This window comes from Phacochoerus africanus, chromosome 13, assembly GCF_016906955.1.
Source record: "Phacochoerus africanus isolate WHEZ1 chromosome 13, ROS_Pafr_v1, whole genome shotgun sequence".
In the NCBI taxonomy this organism is placed as follows: domain Eukaryota; kingdom Metazoa; phylum Chordata; class Mammalia; order Artiodactyla; family Suidae; genus Phacochoerus; species Phacochoerus africanus.
In genome coordinates, this window is record NC_062556.1 from 18,166,231 (window position 1) to 18,180,146 (window position 13,916).

Genomic DNA, 13,916 nt, shown 5'->3' on the forward strand with positions numbered 1-13,916 from the left:
ATTTAAAAGCCTGCATCCCTACTACTCTTTGAGTTTCATGGTATAGACAAATATTCTAAAGCTTCAGTGACGTCAGCAGAGGTTGAATTTTTCTTAACCACCACATCAGTCTCTCCTACCTACTGAGCTGTCAAACTGAGCTTAAGTGTGTTATTTTCCAGTGGAGAAGAGTGCCCTTGTGTCATTTTAGGCCAAGTGACTGAGACAGAGCTATTTGTTTCCCAGGTCTTTGTATTTGGACTGAACTACAGTAACTGTCTAGGCACTGGAGATAACCAGAGTACTCTGGTACCCAAAAAGCTGGAAGCCTTGTGTGGAAAGAAGATTAAGAGCCTTAGTTATGGGAGTGGACCCCACGTTCTCCTCAGCACTGAAGGTAAAGTGGAGATAAGTCCAGCTTCTCAGTTGGTGGGAAGTTGTGCAGTTAATTATAAGCTCGAAAAACCAAACCAAACCAAATACCACAGGCCATACTTGTTTTCCTTTCTTTGTGTCATTTCTGCGTCTCGAATTCAAGAAATCTCAGTTTGTTCCCTGGCATTCCCGTGGGTGCCTCGGGGAAGAAACCTGCCTCTCCTTTGCCTCTCTGCCTCCCGAGATCACCAGCGGGCCTCCGTGTTCTTCTCCGGAGCTGTATCTGCACGGGGCGCCCAGAAGCCTCTGAGAGTCTCATGGAGAACCCAGCCTCTTCCCTTCGTTTTAGGCATGTTTAGTTCTTGCTCTGCCTCTAGCCTTTCGCTGGGTAAACAGTAGGGTGTTCGTGGGAGCTTTTGTTTCTCTGCCTTTCTCTCTCTAGACTGGGGAATCACAGCTTCCTTGGATGTTACCGTGGTTCTAGCTTTGCGCTTTCTAATTGCCTTTGACGTCTACATCCACTCAGAATGCTCTGGATCTTTCTCAAGATCCCGATCTGAGCCTGACTGTCTCGTAAGGGTGTAACTGGTGTGGAGCAGAATGAGGTGATTATCTTGCTTCCGCATTGTGTAATCACGCCCTCTGGCATCACATGGGCTCTTTCAAGCAGTTGCTTCTTTACTGACTGGTTCCGCTTGTCATCCATTGTGACCTAATGATTTAATGTTTTTCCTAACATGTATTAATTTTCACAAGGCATTGATTTCTGACTGTAAAATACTGAAGTGGTTTTTTTAGGGCAAACACACTGAAACATATTCTTGGTTCAGATATTCAGATTCTTTTTTTTTTTTTTTTTTTACCATTTTATTTTCTCATGATGTCACAGGTCAAAAATTAGGAAGGGCTCCCCTGAGCAGTTGTACTGCAGAGGATGTGAGCTGGGAGATTCTGTTGTGGCCAACTTGGGAAAACAGTCTGTCATATTATTAATTGGTATTTTTATTTCAAACCATGACTTAGCCCTTCCATCTTTTCCTACTGATTGACAAAAACTTTTTTATATTTCATATTTCAGAACTTTTATTTATTAAAATTGTGTTTTTTCCAGGTTTTCCTCAAGTAGAAGAATATAAAAGACAGTTCACTTATTTCACTGTTAGTTTCCATCAGAAAATCTTGTATTAGAATGAAAAATGATTTAAATCTATGTGTCTCAATAAATTCTATGTTATAGGCTCTTAACAAGGAATAAGGCATTTCACAAATATCTTTTTTGTTGTTTTCTTATTAGTAACTTAAAAAAATTGTACTGAAGTGTAATTGATTTATAATGTGTTAGTTTTTGCTGAACAGCAGAGTGACTCTGTTTTATATATATATATATATTTTTTTTTCATTATGGTTTATCACAAAATATTGAATATAGCTTCTTGTGCTCTGCAGTAGGACCTTATTGTTTATCTGTCATATGTATCCTCATTTGCCTCTGCTAATCCCAAACTCCCAATCCTTCCCTCCGCTACCTCCTCTCCCCCTTGGCAACCACAGGTCTGTTCTCTGTATCTGAGTCTCTTTTTGTTTCATAGATATGTTAATTTGCGTTGTATTTTAGATTCCACACACAAGTGATATCACATGGTTTTGTCCTTCTGACTGACTTTGCTTGATAATCTCTAGGTCCATCCATGTTGCTTGCAAATGGCATTATTTCGTTTTCTTTGATGGCCCAGTAATATTACACACACACACACACACACACACACACACACACACACACCACACACACACACACACACACACACATATATACAATGTCTTCTTTATCCATTTGTCTGATGATGGACTCTTAAGTTGCTCCCTTGTCTTGGCTGTTGTGAATAGTGCTGCTGTGAACATGGGGGTGCATGTATCTTTTCGAATTTACAGTTTTGTTTGGATAGATGCCCAAGAGTGGGATTGCTGGATCATATGGTAGTTTTATTTTTAATTTTTTGAGAAACCTCCACACTGTTTTCCATAGTGGCTGCCCCCAGTTCACATTCCCACCAATAGCATAAGAGGGTTCCCTTTTCTCCACACCCTCTCTGACATGTATTAACAAACATCTTTAACCCCATCATATTAAACATTCAAATTCTATAATAAAATAACAAACAGCACAAAAAAGTTTAATATCACTGATGTCTTCATTTTAACTTTCTAATAAGATGGACCTTTTCTTTCCCCTCATAAACTGCACGTGCTCTGTACCTTGGTTAATACTAAAGTAGGAGTTCCCGTCATGGTTCGGTGGTAACAATCCCGACTAGTATCCATGAGGACTCAGGTCTGATCCCTGGCCTCGCTCAGTGGGTTAAGTATCTGATGTTGCTATGAGCTGTGGTGGAGGTCGAAGACACTGCTTGGATCCTGTGTTGCTGTGGTGTAGGCTGGTGGCTGCAGCTCCGGTTCAACCCCTAGCCTGGAAACTTCCATATGCCATGGGTGTAGCCCTAAAAAGACAAAAGAAAGGTGATAATAATAATAATACCCTTATTATGAATATTTCAGATAAAGATTTTTCTTTATTTTTATTTTTATTTTTTGGTCTTTTTGCTATTTCTTTGGGCCGCTCCTGCAGCATATGGAGGTTCCCAGGCTAGGAGTCGAATCGGAGCTGTAGCCACCGGCCTACACCAGAGCCACAGCAACATGGGATCCGAGCCCCGTCTGCAGCCTACACCGCAGCTCACTGCAACGCCGGATCGTTAACCCACTGAGCAAGGGCAGGGACTGAACCCGCAACCTCATGGTTCCTAGTCGGATTCGTTAACCACTGCGCCACTACGGGAACTCCCAGATAAAGATTTTTAAAGTTGAATCAAATTAATTTGGAAAAACAAACTCCGAAGTAAACAAAAACATCTTTTAATTTCTAGAACCACACAGGCACACTGAGGGAAAGAGTTAAACAAAAAGGAAAATAAAGAAGGCAGAGAATGCAGCAAAATGATCTCTTAAGATCATCTGAAGCTTTAAGATACAGCTAGAATCCCTTAAGTGGCAGGGTATATGCATGTGATCTTGTCTTCCTGATGAAAATGAATTAATATCTTTAAATTTAGACACAGTATTTTGAAGTAACTGTTGGTTTGCCTGTCTTAGCCATAAAAATCATATGACTAATAAATACTCTGACCTTAAAAAAAAAATGTGGCCCAGTAGAGCAGAGATAATATATTCTGTCCTGGAAATATATGTGGGAAGAATCAGAAAGTAAAATTCATTGACAGATACAGAAAAAATTTAAATACCTTTCCTCTTTCTCCCTGAAACCTTATTATCCTCTAGGAAGGTAAAGTTTGAGGGGTTGAGATAGACTCCGTATTTAAAACTACTGCCATCGAAAAACAAATGTATTGGAGTTCCCATCGAGGCTCAGTGGTTAACGAATCTGAGTAGGAACCATGAGGTTGCAGGTTCGATCCCTGGCCTTGCTCAGTGGGTTAAGGGTACCGCATTGCTGTGAGCTGTGGTGTAGGTCACAGACGCGGCTTGGATCCTTCATTGCTGTGGCTCTGGTGTAGGCCAGTGGCTACAGCTCCGATTCGACTCCTAGCCTGGGAACCTCCATATGCCTCAGGTGTGGCCCTAAAAAGACAAAAAAAAAAAAAAAGTATTAAACTAAAGGAAACAAAATGCACGTACAAGTGCACAAAGTACAATCAGTAATTCTTCCTCTTCAAATAATGTAAGTGAAAAATGAGGGCCAAGTTCTGAATGGGTGATTTGTTGTCTTTTATAGGCAGTATTTCAGATTCTTGGTTTTCTTCCAAATGGTGACTTTGAAAACTATAACTTTTCTTTTGAAATTATTTTCGGAGTCCATATCATATAGTTTTAACTATGCGTGTTAGAATTAAGATATAAATAAGCATAAAACATACAAGTAAATGATTTTCTTGTGAGAATAGTTTGTCTTTAATTCAGTTTTGATTGTTATAATACATTTTACACACCATACATTAAACATGCTCTGTACATCATGTACCATATTTAATATGTATAACATATTTAAGTGTATTATCTATGTATTACAAATGTCAAATAGTTTAAAAGCAATTTAACACTTTAAACCATCACGTAACATATTGCTTTTATCTATAAACACCCCTCCTTGGAGTTCCCATCGTGATGCAGCGGAAACAAATCTGACTGGGAACCATGAGGTTGCGGGTTCGATCCCCGGCCTTCTCAGCGGGTTAAGGATCTGGAGTTGCCATGAGCTGTGGTGTAGGTTGCAGACGTGGCTCAGATCTGGCGTTGCTATGGATGTGGTGTAGGCCGGCAGCTACAGCTTTGATTTGACCCCTAGCATGGGAACCTCCGTATTCCACGGGTGCGGCCCTAAAAGGACAAAAGACAAAAAAATAAAAATAAAAAAATAAAAACACCCCTCCTCATTGTTAAAAACTGCTCTTGAGAAGGAACTGCTTTTTAACTCCTTGAGGTGTTTTCTTCTGGTATTTAATCTCAGATTTTAATTTTTTAATTTTTTAATAATGATTTTTATTGTTTCCATTATAGTTGGTTTATAAACTCAGGGTTTTTTTTGTTCTTTTGTTTGTTTTTTGTCTTTTTAGGGCCGCACTTGCGGCATATAGAGGTTCCCAGGCTAGGAGTAGAATCAGAGCTGTAGCCCCTCAACACCAGATCCAAGCCACATCTGCAACCTACACCACAGCTCACGGCAATGCTGGATCCTTAACCCACTGAGCGAGGCCAGGGATCGAACCTTCATTTTCATGGATACTAGTCAGATTCGTTTCTGCTGAGCCACGATGGGCACGCCATCAGATTTTTAAACTAACATGCTTAGACTGCTATTTCTGAATTTGAAATTTTAGATACTATCCTTTACTCTTTTTAATGGCAGATAGAACTGAGCTCCCTTTCTCCTACCTTCCCTCCCCCATCCTGTGGATATAGTGATATCACCACTGTGGTTAAATCACTATACAGTGTTCATGTTATTAGGACTCCGTAGTTATTATTTATAGCTGAGCCATCATCTTTCTTGTACAGCTCTTTGTTTTCCTGGTCTTAGTTTTCTGTACATGTGTTGTTAACATATGCCTGCACTCTTGTGTAACTCGGTATCACTTCTCAGCACATCAGGCCATCTCCGGAGCCCGCTGTCCTCCTGCTTCGGCCTGGCCTGGTCACATTAGGCCACTGTACAGCTGTCAGCCCAGAACCTCATTTCACCGTCATCCTTGGAGGTCCCTTCAGCTTTGCCCTTTGTGGATCCCCTAGTTTTTTGGCTTGTATCTTCCTCCTTGGATTATACCTCATTTGGTCAAAACACATTGTCTGATGACTTCCCAAGGAAGGAGGGGGGAGAGAAGTCTTTGAGACACGGTCTTAAAATTTCTTTATTTTACCCGTGCAATTGATCAGTGATTTGTCTGAGAAAAAGAAAAAAGAATGTACACTATTTTCTGTCCAATCCTTTAATGGTGTTTTGAGCACTTGCCTCTGCTACCTGGAAGGCAAAGCTCAGGCCAGAGTACGGGTGTCTCCTGTTAGGACCCAGCTCTTGCTTCCGAGGCTACCGCATTGTTCCCGGGTAGTCCCCTTGCCAGCTCTGTAGGGCCTTTCCCCAGGAGAATTTTTCCAGTCGCCTTCTGCAGTCCCTGCGTCTCCTGTTGGCACTTTGTACCTTTCATGGTACCAGAGGAGTATGTCTGGCTTCAGCCCATCTCTGCACTGCCGCAGCCCTCCTCTGCCCCCACCCCATCCACTCTTTTCATGGACCCAGGTGGCCCCTTAAAGGAGCACACTAAACAGTGCCCTTGCTGGTTCCAGTCACCTTCCGAATCTGAAAGGGGGTTTGTGTGATGGGCATTGACACATGCGCCCCTTGAATTCCCACATGGGTACCCTTCTAGCAATGCAGCTTCCGCCTACCTGACCTCACGGCCCGGCCATTGGCACAGCCCAGGAGTCGGTAAAGACTCTCACGTAGGGGCTTTTGTCATTGCTCAATTCTTCCTTCACCACTAGGAAGACAGCCTGCAATTCAGCCCGCTGAGCTCATTTTTTCTTGTCCCTCCAGTCAGTCTTGCCATCCACCGGTCTTAATGTGGCAGCTTTCCAGGATATTGTCTCTTCATCTTGGCACTATGTCTGTAAAGCAAGGAGCTCTTTGTTGTTCAGTGAGAGTTTCACAGGGCATGTGCACAAGGTAGTGGGTTCCAGCAACTTCCAGCTGCAAAAGTCAGTCCTGGAGGAAAAGAGGCTCCCTGTTCACAATACAGCGGGCACCTTCCTGCGCTCCCCTGGCAGCACGCTCAGCGCAGACCACTTCTGTTTCATTGCGGGACTCTTCTGGGCACCGCCTTCTGCGCTTTCCTCACATCACCCAGGACATTGCGGATATCTCAGGTTTCAGGATTATTTTATATCCTTCAGTCGTTGAGGCAGTCTCAGTTAATGCCCAGTAGCAGGCTCCTAATTGTCTCAGATGGAGTATTATTGAGAAGCAGCATCTGTGAATTTTCCGCTCTCAGTGGTCACTGCTGGGAGGCCCTCATGGGTGTACCATAACTTCTGTTGTGGAATGTGCATGGCAGACATCCCAAAATCATATGGGCGGGGGGTGGGTGCACGGGTCATAAGGCCCCAAATGCATTGGGAGAGCTGCCACCCTCTGCTAATTCAAACATGGCCTGCTCTTGTTCAGGGCCCCACTCAGATAAAGCTTTCTTGCAGGTAATCTTACAGATGGGAGCTAGCATTGTTCCCAGATGTGGAATATGGGTTCTCCAAACGCCAAATAAACCAGCCAAAAGCTGAGCTGCTGCTGCTGCTTTGATCATAGGGGTGGGGAGCAACAGCTTAGTTTGGTTTCTGCTGGAATAACCTGCATGGCTTCGGCAGGTTATTCCCAAGAATTTTACTGCTTGGGCAGGCCCTGAGACCTTTGCGGGATTAATTAACCAGCTCCCAGTTGGTCATGGGAGTTACCATTGCATTCAGATCAGTCCTAGCGCTCTCTTCAGTTTCTGACATTATCATAATGTCATCAGTATGGTGTAGGATTGCGCTTGAGACTTGTATCAGGTCCAAATCCCTTTGGACCGAGTTATGATAGTAAGCCTGTGAGTTCAGATAACCCTGTGATGGCACAGAAAAGGCGACCTGGGATCCTTTCCACGTGAAGGCAAGCTGCTGCAGGCTTTTTTCTGAGATCGAGATGGAGAAGAAAGCATGTTCCAGGCCAGGCCCTGAGTCCCAGCCTGCGTTAGCCTGCTGCATCTTCCACGTGGTTGAAGCCTTGTTCGGAACGGCTGCGACTTAAGGCAGCACAACTTTGCTTAAGCCTCCATAGTCTTCTGTTAGTCCCCCGAGCCATCGCCTTTCCCCAGGTCGCAGAAAGCTGTCGTGCAGCGCGTGTGCGCTGGTACCAGCGCTCCAGCTTCAGTGTACCATTACAGTGGCGAGCTCTTTTTTGCCCACCGGGTGTTCTCTGTTGCTTCAAGCTGACCACCTTTGCGGTTCAGGCAGTTCTCTTGGTTCCCATCTAGCGCCCAATTAAAGCCGGCCTGAGGGCAGCTTTACCTGCCTTCTCTTTTCCAATTTGAGGTTGAGAAAGCAGTCCTCAGTCAGACATAATATCCATCCCAGTAGTACATTAAGGTAAAAGAGATGTGACCAGCTCCCATCTCTGTGGAACAAAATCTGTCCCAAAACCCCAGTGTACATGCAGAGTTACACTTTTGAACCCCATCAACTGTTGCCCATCCGTGTCCTGCCATTCTAACCTTAGCTGTTAAGACTTCAACAGGTTTTGAAATCACAGTGCCTTGGGGAGGCCCAGAAAAGTGTCCTCTCCTCCCGCAATGCTTTACCCCCCTTGTGCCGGTGAGTGCCTGGGTCGGGGTGAGGTCAGAAGACTCTAGCCTCTAGGTCAGTCTTGATCTGGATTAGCCTTCCTTACCATTGCCCCTGGGCAGTGTTCTCATCTTGCTCTTTACTTTGTGGCTTTTTAAACACCTTCTAAGCTGGGACACATAAGGAGGACTCATTTGGGCCCCTTGGTTTGCCCTTCTCTGGTACTGCTGCAGCCACTCCTTGGTGTTAACTCCATCAGCATGTGATTTTTTTCATCCCACTTTTTAACAGCTATTTGAAGACTTGCACTCTGCTGGGTTGAGACCCCTAATTCTCCCCCCTTTGTCTTTCTCCATTTTCATAATTACTTGAGTGTTCTTAGTATGGAAAGACCCATCTGGGGAAACTGAGGGAGCAGATTCGATAAGGCTTCTCCAGCTGCTTTGATTTTGTAGCAGTAAAGTTACCTGGGGTCCCTGGGTCACAGCTTTACCATAACCCAGATAATGGGCGTATTCATCATGTCCCAGTCATCATGCCAGTCCCGCATGGCTTGCATACGAAGCATCTCAGCGGGTTCGGTTGGCATTTATAGGTGGGGCTGGGTAATCCCTCTAACCAGGTTAGGATAAACATGCTTTATAAACATAAACATCCACCAACCTGGCTTCTTCCTTGAGAATAACCTCCTGTATGTCTGGATCCTGCAGAGCCAGCTGTGATTGTTCAGTACAGCGCTGTGGGTCCTGCATCAGCCCAGACATGCTCTTGCCTTCAGAACCAGGGTCACGGTCACGGCCCTACTCCATCAGGAAAGGTTCCTCAGGAAGCTAATGATACTTATCCTCCAAATGAGCCAGCTCTTCGCACTGTCGCCCCTGCCTTCAGGTGGTTCTTGGTTTTGCCCTTCCCCTGTATCAGCTACCTTCTTGGTGAAACCCAGGTATTAGAGTCACTTCCTGTTGCCCCTGCATGATTTGTCCCTTTCTAGGCAGCTGTGAGGCTAATGGCCAAAGCTCAGATTGACCCAAATCTGAGCTTGAATCGGCATCGAGGCCCGACTCAACACTTTCTGTCATTTTCATTTTGACTCTTACATATAAAATAAGCAGCAGAAAAATTGTTTAGCATACTTCTTATTATTTTGCATTTTCTTGTATATCCTCTGAGCCAACTCCTCAAAAGTCATTTCTAGATTCCACTGGTAACTTTTACCTTTAGTAACTGATGACAGCACAGCTGCATTTTCATCCCGTGGTGACTAGGATCATTCAGGGATCAAAGCTTCCTCATTCCTCTTTTTTCCTTTAATCTTTCTCTTCAGAAACCCTGTGTCCATAAGCTGGGGCTGTTCTTGCAGATTCCATTTCTGACTCTGATTAAACAGTTTCGGGACTCAGTTCCAGTGCATGTGCGTGTGCGTGTGCGTGTGCGTGTGCGTGTGCGTGTGTGTGTGTAGGCCTCCCCAAACGAGCAGTAAAGAAGTAATTCTTGGACTTCCTGTCGTGGCGCAGTGGTTAACGAATCCGACTAGGAACCATGAGGTTGCGGGTTCGGTCCCTGCCCTTGCTCAGTGGGTTAACGATCCGGCGTTGCCGTGAGCTGTGGTGTAGGTTGCAGATGCAGCTCAGATCCCGCGTTGCTGTGGCTCTGGCATAGGATGGTGGCTACAGCTCCGATTCGACCCCTAGCCTGGGAACCTCCATATGCCGCGGGAGCGGCCCAAAGAAATAGCAAAAAGACAAAAAAAAAAAAGTAATTCTTAGATGTCAGCAGGGTATCCAGGAACTCAACTTCTGATAGTGTCCACCAGGAGATAGATTCCACGGGTAAAGGGCTCAGTCCCACAAGACCACCCTCCACTTCAGATGCTGTCACAAGCCCAGGTTATTACCTCTGCTTCGGTTTAACCCGCTACATATCAGAGGAACCCACGACCCTCTCCATGGGTTTGATTAATTTGCTAGAATGGCTCACAGAATTAAAGAAAATCCATTTGGAGTTCCCGTTGTGGCACAGTGGAAATGAATCCGACTAGGAACCATGAGGTTGCAGGTTCAATCCCTGGCCTCACTCAGTGGGTTAAGGACCTGGTATTGCCGTGAGCTGTGGTGTAGGCCAGCAGCTGTAGCTCCCATTTCGACCCCTAGCCTGGGAACTTCCATATGCGGAGGATGCAGCCCTAAAAAGCCAAAAAAAAAAAAAAAAAAGGAAAGAAAGAAAAATCCATTTACTCACTGGATTACTGATTATTGTAAAAGGATATTGAAGGATATGAATCAACAGCCCAAATCAAGGTGCTTCCGTCCTCATGAAGTTTGGTGCCTGCCACAGTGGCACACGTGAGTGTTCTGGTTGCCTGAAATGGAAACTCCCAAAAAAGGGGCCAGAAAGCTGTCCTCTTGGGTTTTTATGGAGGCTTCATTACATAGTCGAAATCAGCTAAATCATCAGAAAGGGCGACCTCCAGCTCCTTTCCCCCCAACACTCTGATCACATGGTTGGTTCTCCTGGCAACAGACGATCCTTAGGTGCTTCCAAAAGTCACCCCATTCATGTAACCAAAGACACTTTAATCTCTCTCAACACTTAGGAGATTCCAAGGCTTTGGGGAGCTGCTCATAAAGACCAAATGTATTTGAGAAATATATTTTGTAATCTGAATGACCAGACGCATGTTTCTTGTAAATGACAATATCACAAAAAGAAATTGTTTTGGAAGATGAGTTGTACAAAGTCTGGGGAGGAAAGTACAGGGGTTGCTGTTTCTTCTTGGAGCTCATTTTGTGTGTGTGGCCGTCCCGTATAGATGGCGTTGTTTATGCCTGGGGCCACAATGGATACAGCCAGCTCGGGAATGGGACCACCAACCAAGGCATTGCTCCCATCCAGGTCTGCACCAACCTCCTGATCAAGCAAGTGGTGGAAGTAGCTTGTGGCTCACATCATTCAATGGCTCTGGCAGCTGATGGAGAGGTAAGTGCCCCTGATTTTATTCTTTATTTTTAAATTGTGGTGGAATACACATAAAATTCACCATCTTAAACTGTTTCTAATTGTGCAGTTCAGTGATATTAAGCACACTTTCATTGGTGTGCGCCCATTGCCACCATCCGTGAGCAGACCTCTCTCATCTTGCGACACTAGAACTCTGTACCCAGTAAACATTAACTTTCTACTTTCTCTCCACCCACCCCACCCCCGCCCCTGACAGCCACCCTTCCCCTTCTCTGTCTCTATGAATTTGACTCTTCTAGGTCCCTCATATATGTCCGTTGTGACTGTCTTATTTCACTTAGCATTACATCCTCAAGGTTCATCTATGTGGTAACGTGTGTCAGGATTTCATTCCCTTGTGATGATTAATATTTCATTGTTTATTTATCTGTTGAATAAACACTATTTGGGTTGTTTCTACCTTTTGTCCATTGTGCAAGTGCCTTGCTTTCTAAAAGTGGCTGTATCTGTACTCGGATATGGTGTGAACATCACAGTCCTGTGTGTGTGTGGCTTAAAAACATCATGAGAATGAACTCTCTTTCTACCACAGCCTACATTGTGTGATCAGGACTACTCTTTTGAAGACAGAGTTAATTCCTTTTTTGTTTGTTTGTCTGCTTTTAAGGGTTGTACCCTTGGCCTATGGAAGTTCCCAGGCTAGAGGTTGAATCAGAGCCGCAGCTGCCAGCCTATACCACAGCCATGTCTTTAACCTACCCCCACAGCTCATGGCAACACCAGATCCTTGACCCACTGAGCGAGGCCAGGGATTGAGCCCGAGTTCTTGCGGATACTAGTTTCCGCTGAGCCATGATGGGCACTCCCTCCATAGCTTTTTAATCAGTCTACCAATGCAGTATTACTTCTCTGCCCCCTGTGACCTCCGAAACACAAATCAGATCACGTTGTTCCCTGTTTAAAGTCATCCACTGGTGTTACAGTGATTTTACTGAGTAGGGCAGGTTGTGGATGAAGGAACCAAAGCAGCTCGGGGAGATCAAGTTTTCACGGCTGGAATGTGCTGGAGGCAGGCCTCACCTACAGGCCTCAGGGCCTGGGAGCCACTGTTCCTAGTCTGCTTCTTGGTTTGTGGAACCACAGTCTCTGTTTTTCAAGTAAAAGGTGGCTGCATTGGAAAGGGACTTGGGCTATTTTAAAGAAATGCAGAATGATTGTTGAAATTTGTTGCTGATTTGTACAGCCTGGATGCCTGGGTTATTTTAACCCTAAGCATATGCTACTTTGGATAATTATGGTAAAGATTTGCATTATTACACTAGCTATTCCTATGAATCCTCTTGTAGGAAGGTTATTTCCTTTGTGCCTGTGAAACGCACTTATGTGGCATATCTTTGTTAGACATCAGCTATGGGTTTACAGTTGTTGCCTTGGCAGCCGCAGACACGTGGCCGTAGACAGAAGGTGCTGAGGAAGCAGAATCGCAGAAGCAGGAACTCAGGTTGTGTGTTGTGTGAGGACCGCTTCCCGCAGGCACATGAGGGGGTGGCAGGGTCCTTAGTCTCCTGGTGTTGGAGACTAAGTCTCCTTAGTCTCCTGGTGTTGGGCCAGCAGCCCCCCTCACCTAATTCTTCTCCAATCAAGTTTGATAGGCTTCCTTGGTATTTAAGTTGAATGGATGTTTCACTTTGTTCTTCATCTTTGTTACCAGTTTTTGTTTGTTTGTTTGGTCTTTTTGCCATTTCTTGGGCCGCTCCCACAGCATATGGAGCTTCCCAGGTTAGGGGTCTAATCAGAGCTGTAGCCGCCGGCCTACACCACAGCCACAGCAACACGGGACCCGAGCCGCATCTGCAACCCACACCACAGCTCACGGCAACGCTGGATCCTCAACCCACTGAGCAAGGCCAGGGCTCGAACCCGCAACCTCCTGGTTCCTAGTTGGATTCGTTAACCACTGAGCCAGGACAGGAACTCCGTTTGTTACCAGGTTTTAACGTAGCTTAGAGATCTGTTGGTGTCTCTTTCCCTTAGAAATCTGGTGTGCAGGTTCTGGCAGGTCACAAAAGTGAGGAGGCTACAGCTGAGGAGGGGAGCTGCTTGGAGCCGACAGACAGCAAATGAAAACTCAGAAAACGTTATGAAGGATGGCCCAACAAGCTGGTGGTATTCCTGGAGGGATGAGCGTCTCCTCAGTACTTGGGGGCAGCTGAGCTGTGACGTGGAACTCTGAGGGATACTTCCAGTCGTGATGGTCCTGAGTCATCACGGCAGGTTATGTGATGCCTCGTATTGGTGATGAGCGAGATGGGGCGAAGCATGGTATGGTTTTGAAAGGTTTCCATGAAAAAAAAAAAAAGCGACTATTGGTGCCCCAGGAGCTAGGCAGATTCTTCATATCACTGATAGGTATGTGGTATATGCCTCATTTCCTGTTTGATGCCAGATTTAGAAACACACATAGCTGCCGTAATTACAGAGGCGGTATAGCCTCGTCGTTAAGAGCACTGCCAGACTGCTGGGTTCAGATTCGTGGTCAGTTCCACTCCCTAGCTGTGGAACCCCAGGCAAGTCACCCAACCCCTCTGTGTTTCCATTTGCATGTATGGCAGTGGCGTGAACCCCAGGGTCACCTCACAGGATTACTGTGAAGATTGAGTAGGTTACCACAGTAAAGTAGAGCCGTTCAGCGCATTCTGAGCACTTGGTACGCGGCTTTATTTTTG

The 13,916-nt window shown here is 45.2% G+C and overlaps 1 protein-coding gene across 7 annotated transcripts in view; it reads left to right on the top strand.

Moving 5' to 3' along the window:
• RCBTB1 (RCC1 and BTB domain containing protein 1) overlaps positions 1-13,916 on the top strand; it is a 68,108-nt gene that overhangs the window by 22,518 nt on the left and 31,674 nt on the right. For 5 of the 7 annotated variants that reach the window (XR_007131371.1, XM_047755685.1, XM_047755688.1 and 2 more), the window contains 2 exons: positions 226-376; positions 11,042-11,208. Coding sequence is in view for 5 of the 7 variants with exons in the window: in XM_047755685.1 (XP_047611641.1) it covers positions 226-376; positions 11,042-11,208 (318 nt within the window). In the remaining 2 variants the exon portion in view is untranslated. Of the gene's footprint in view, positions 1-225; positions 377-11,041; positions 11,209-13,224; positions 13,898-13,916 lie in introns of those variants that run through there. The other 2 variants (XM_047755689.1, XM_047755690.1) reach the window with 2 other exon arrangements.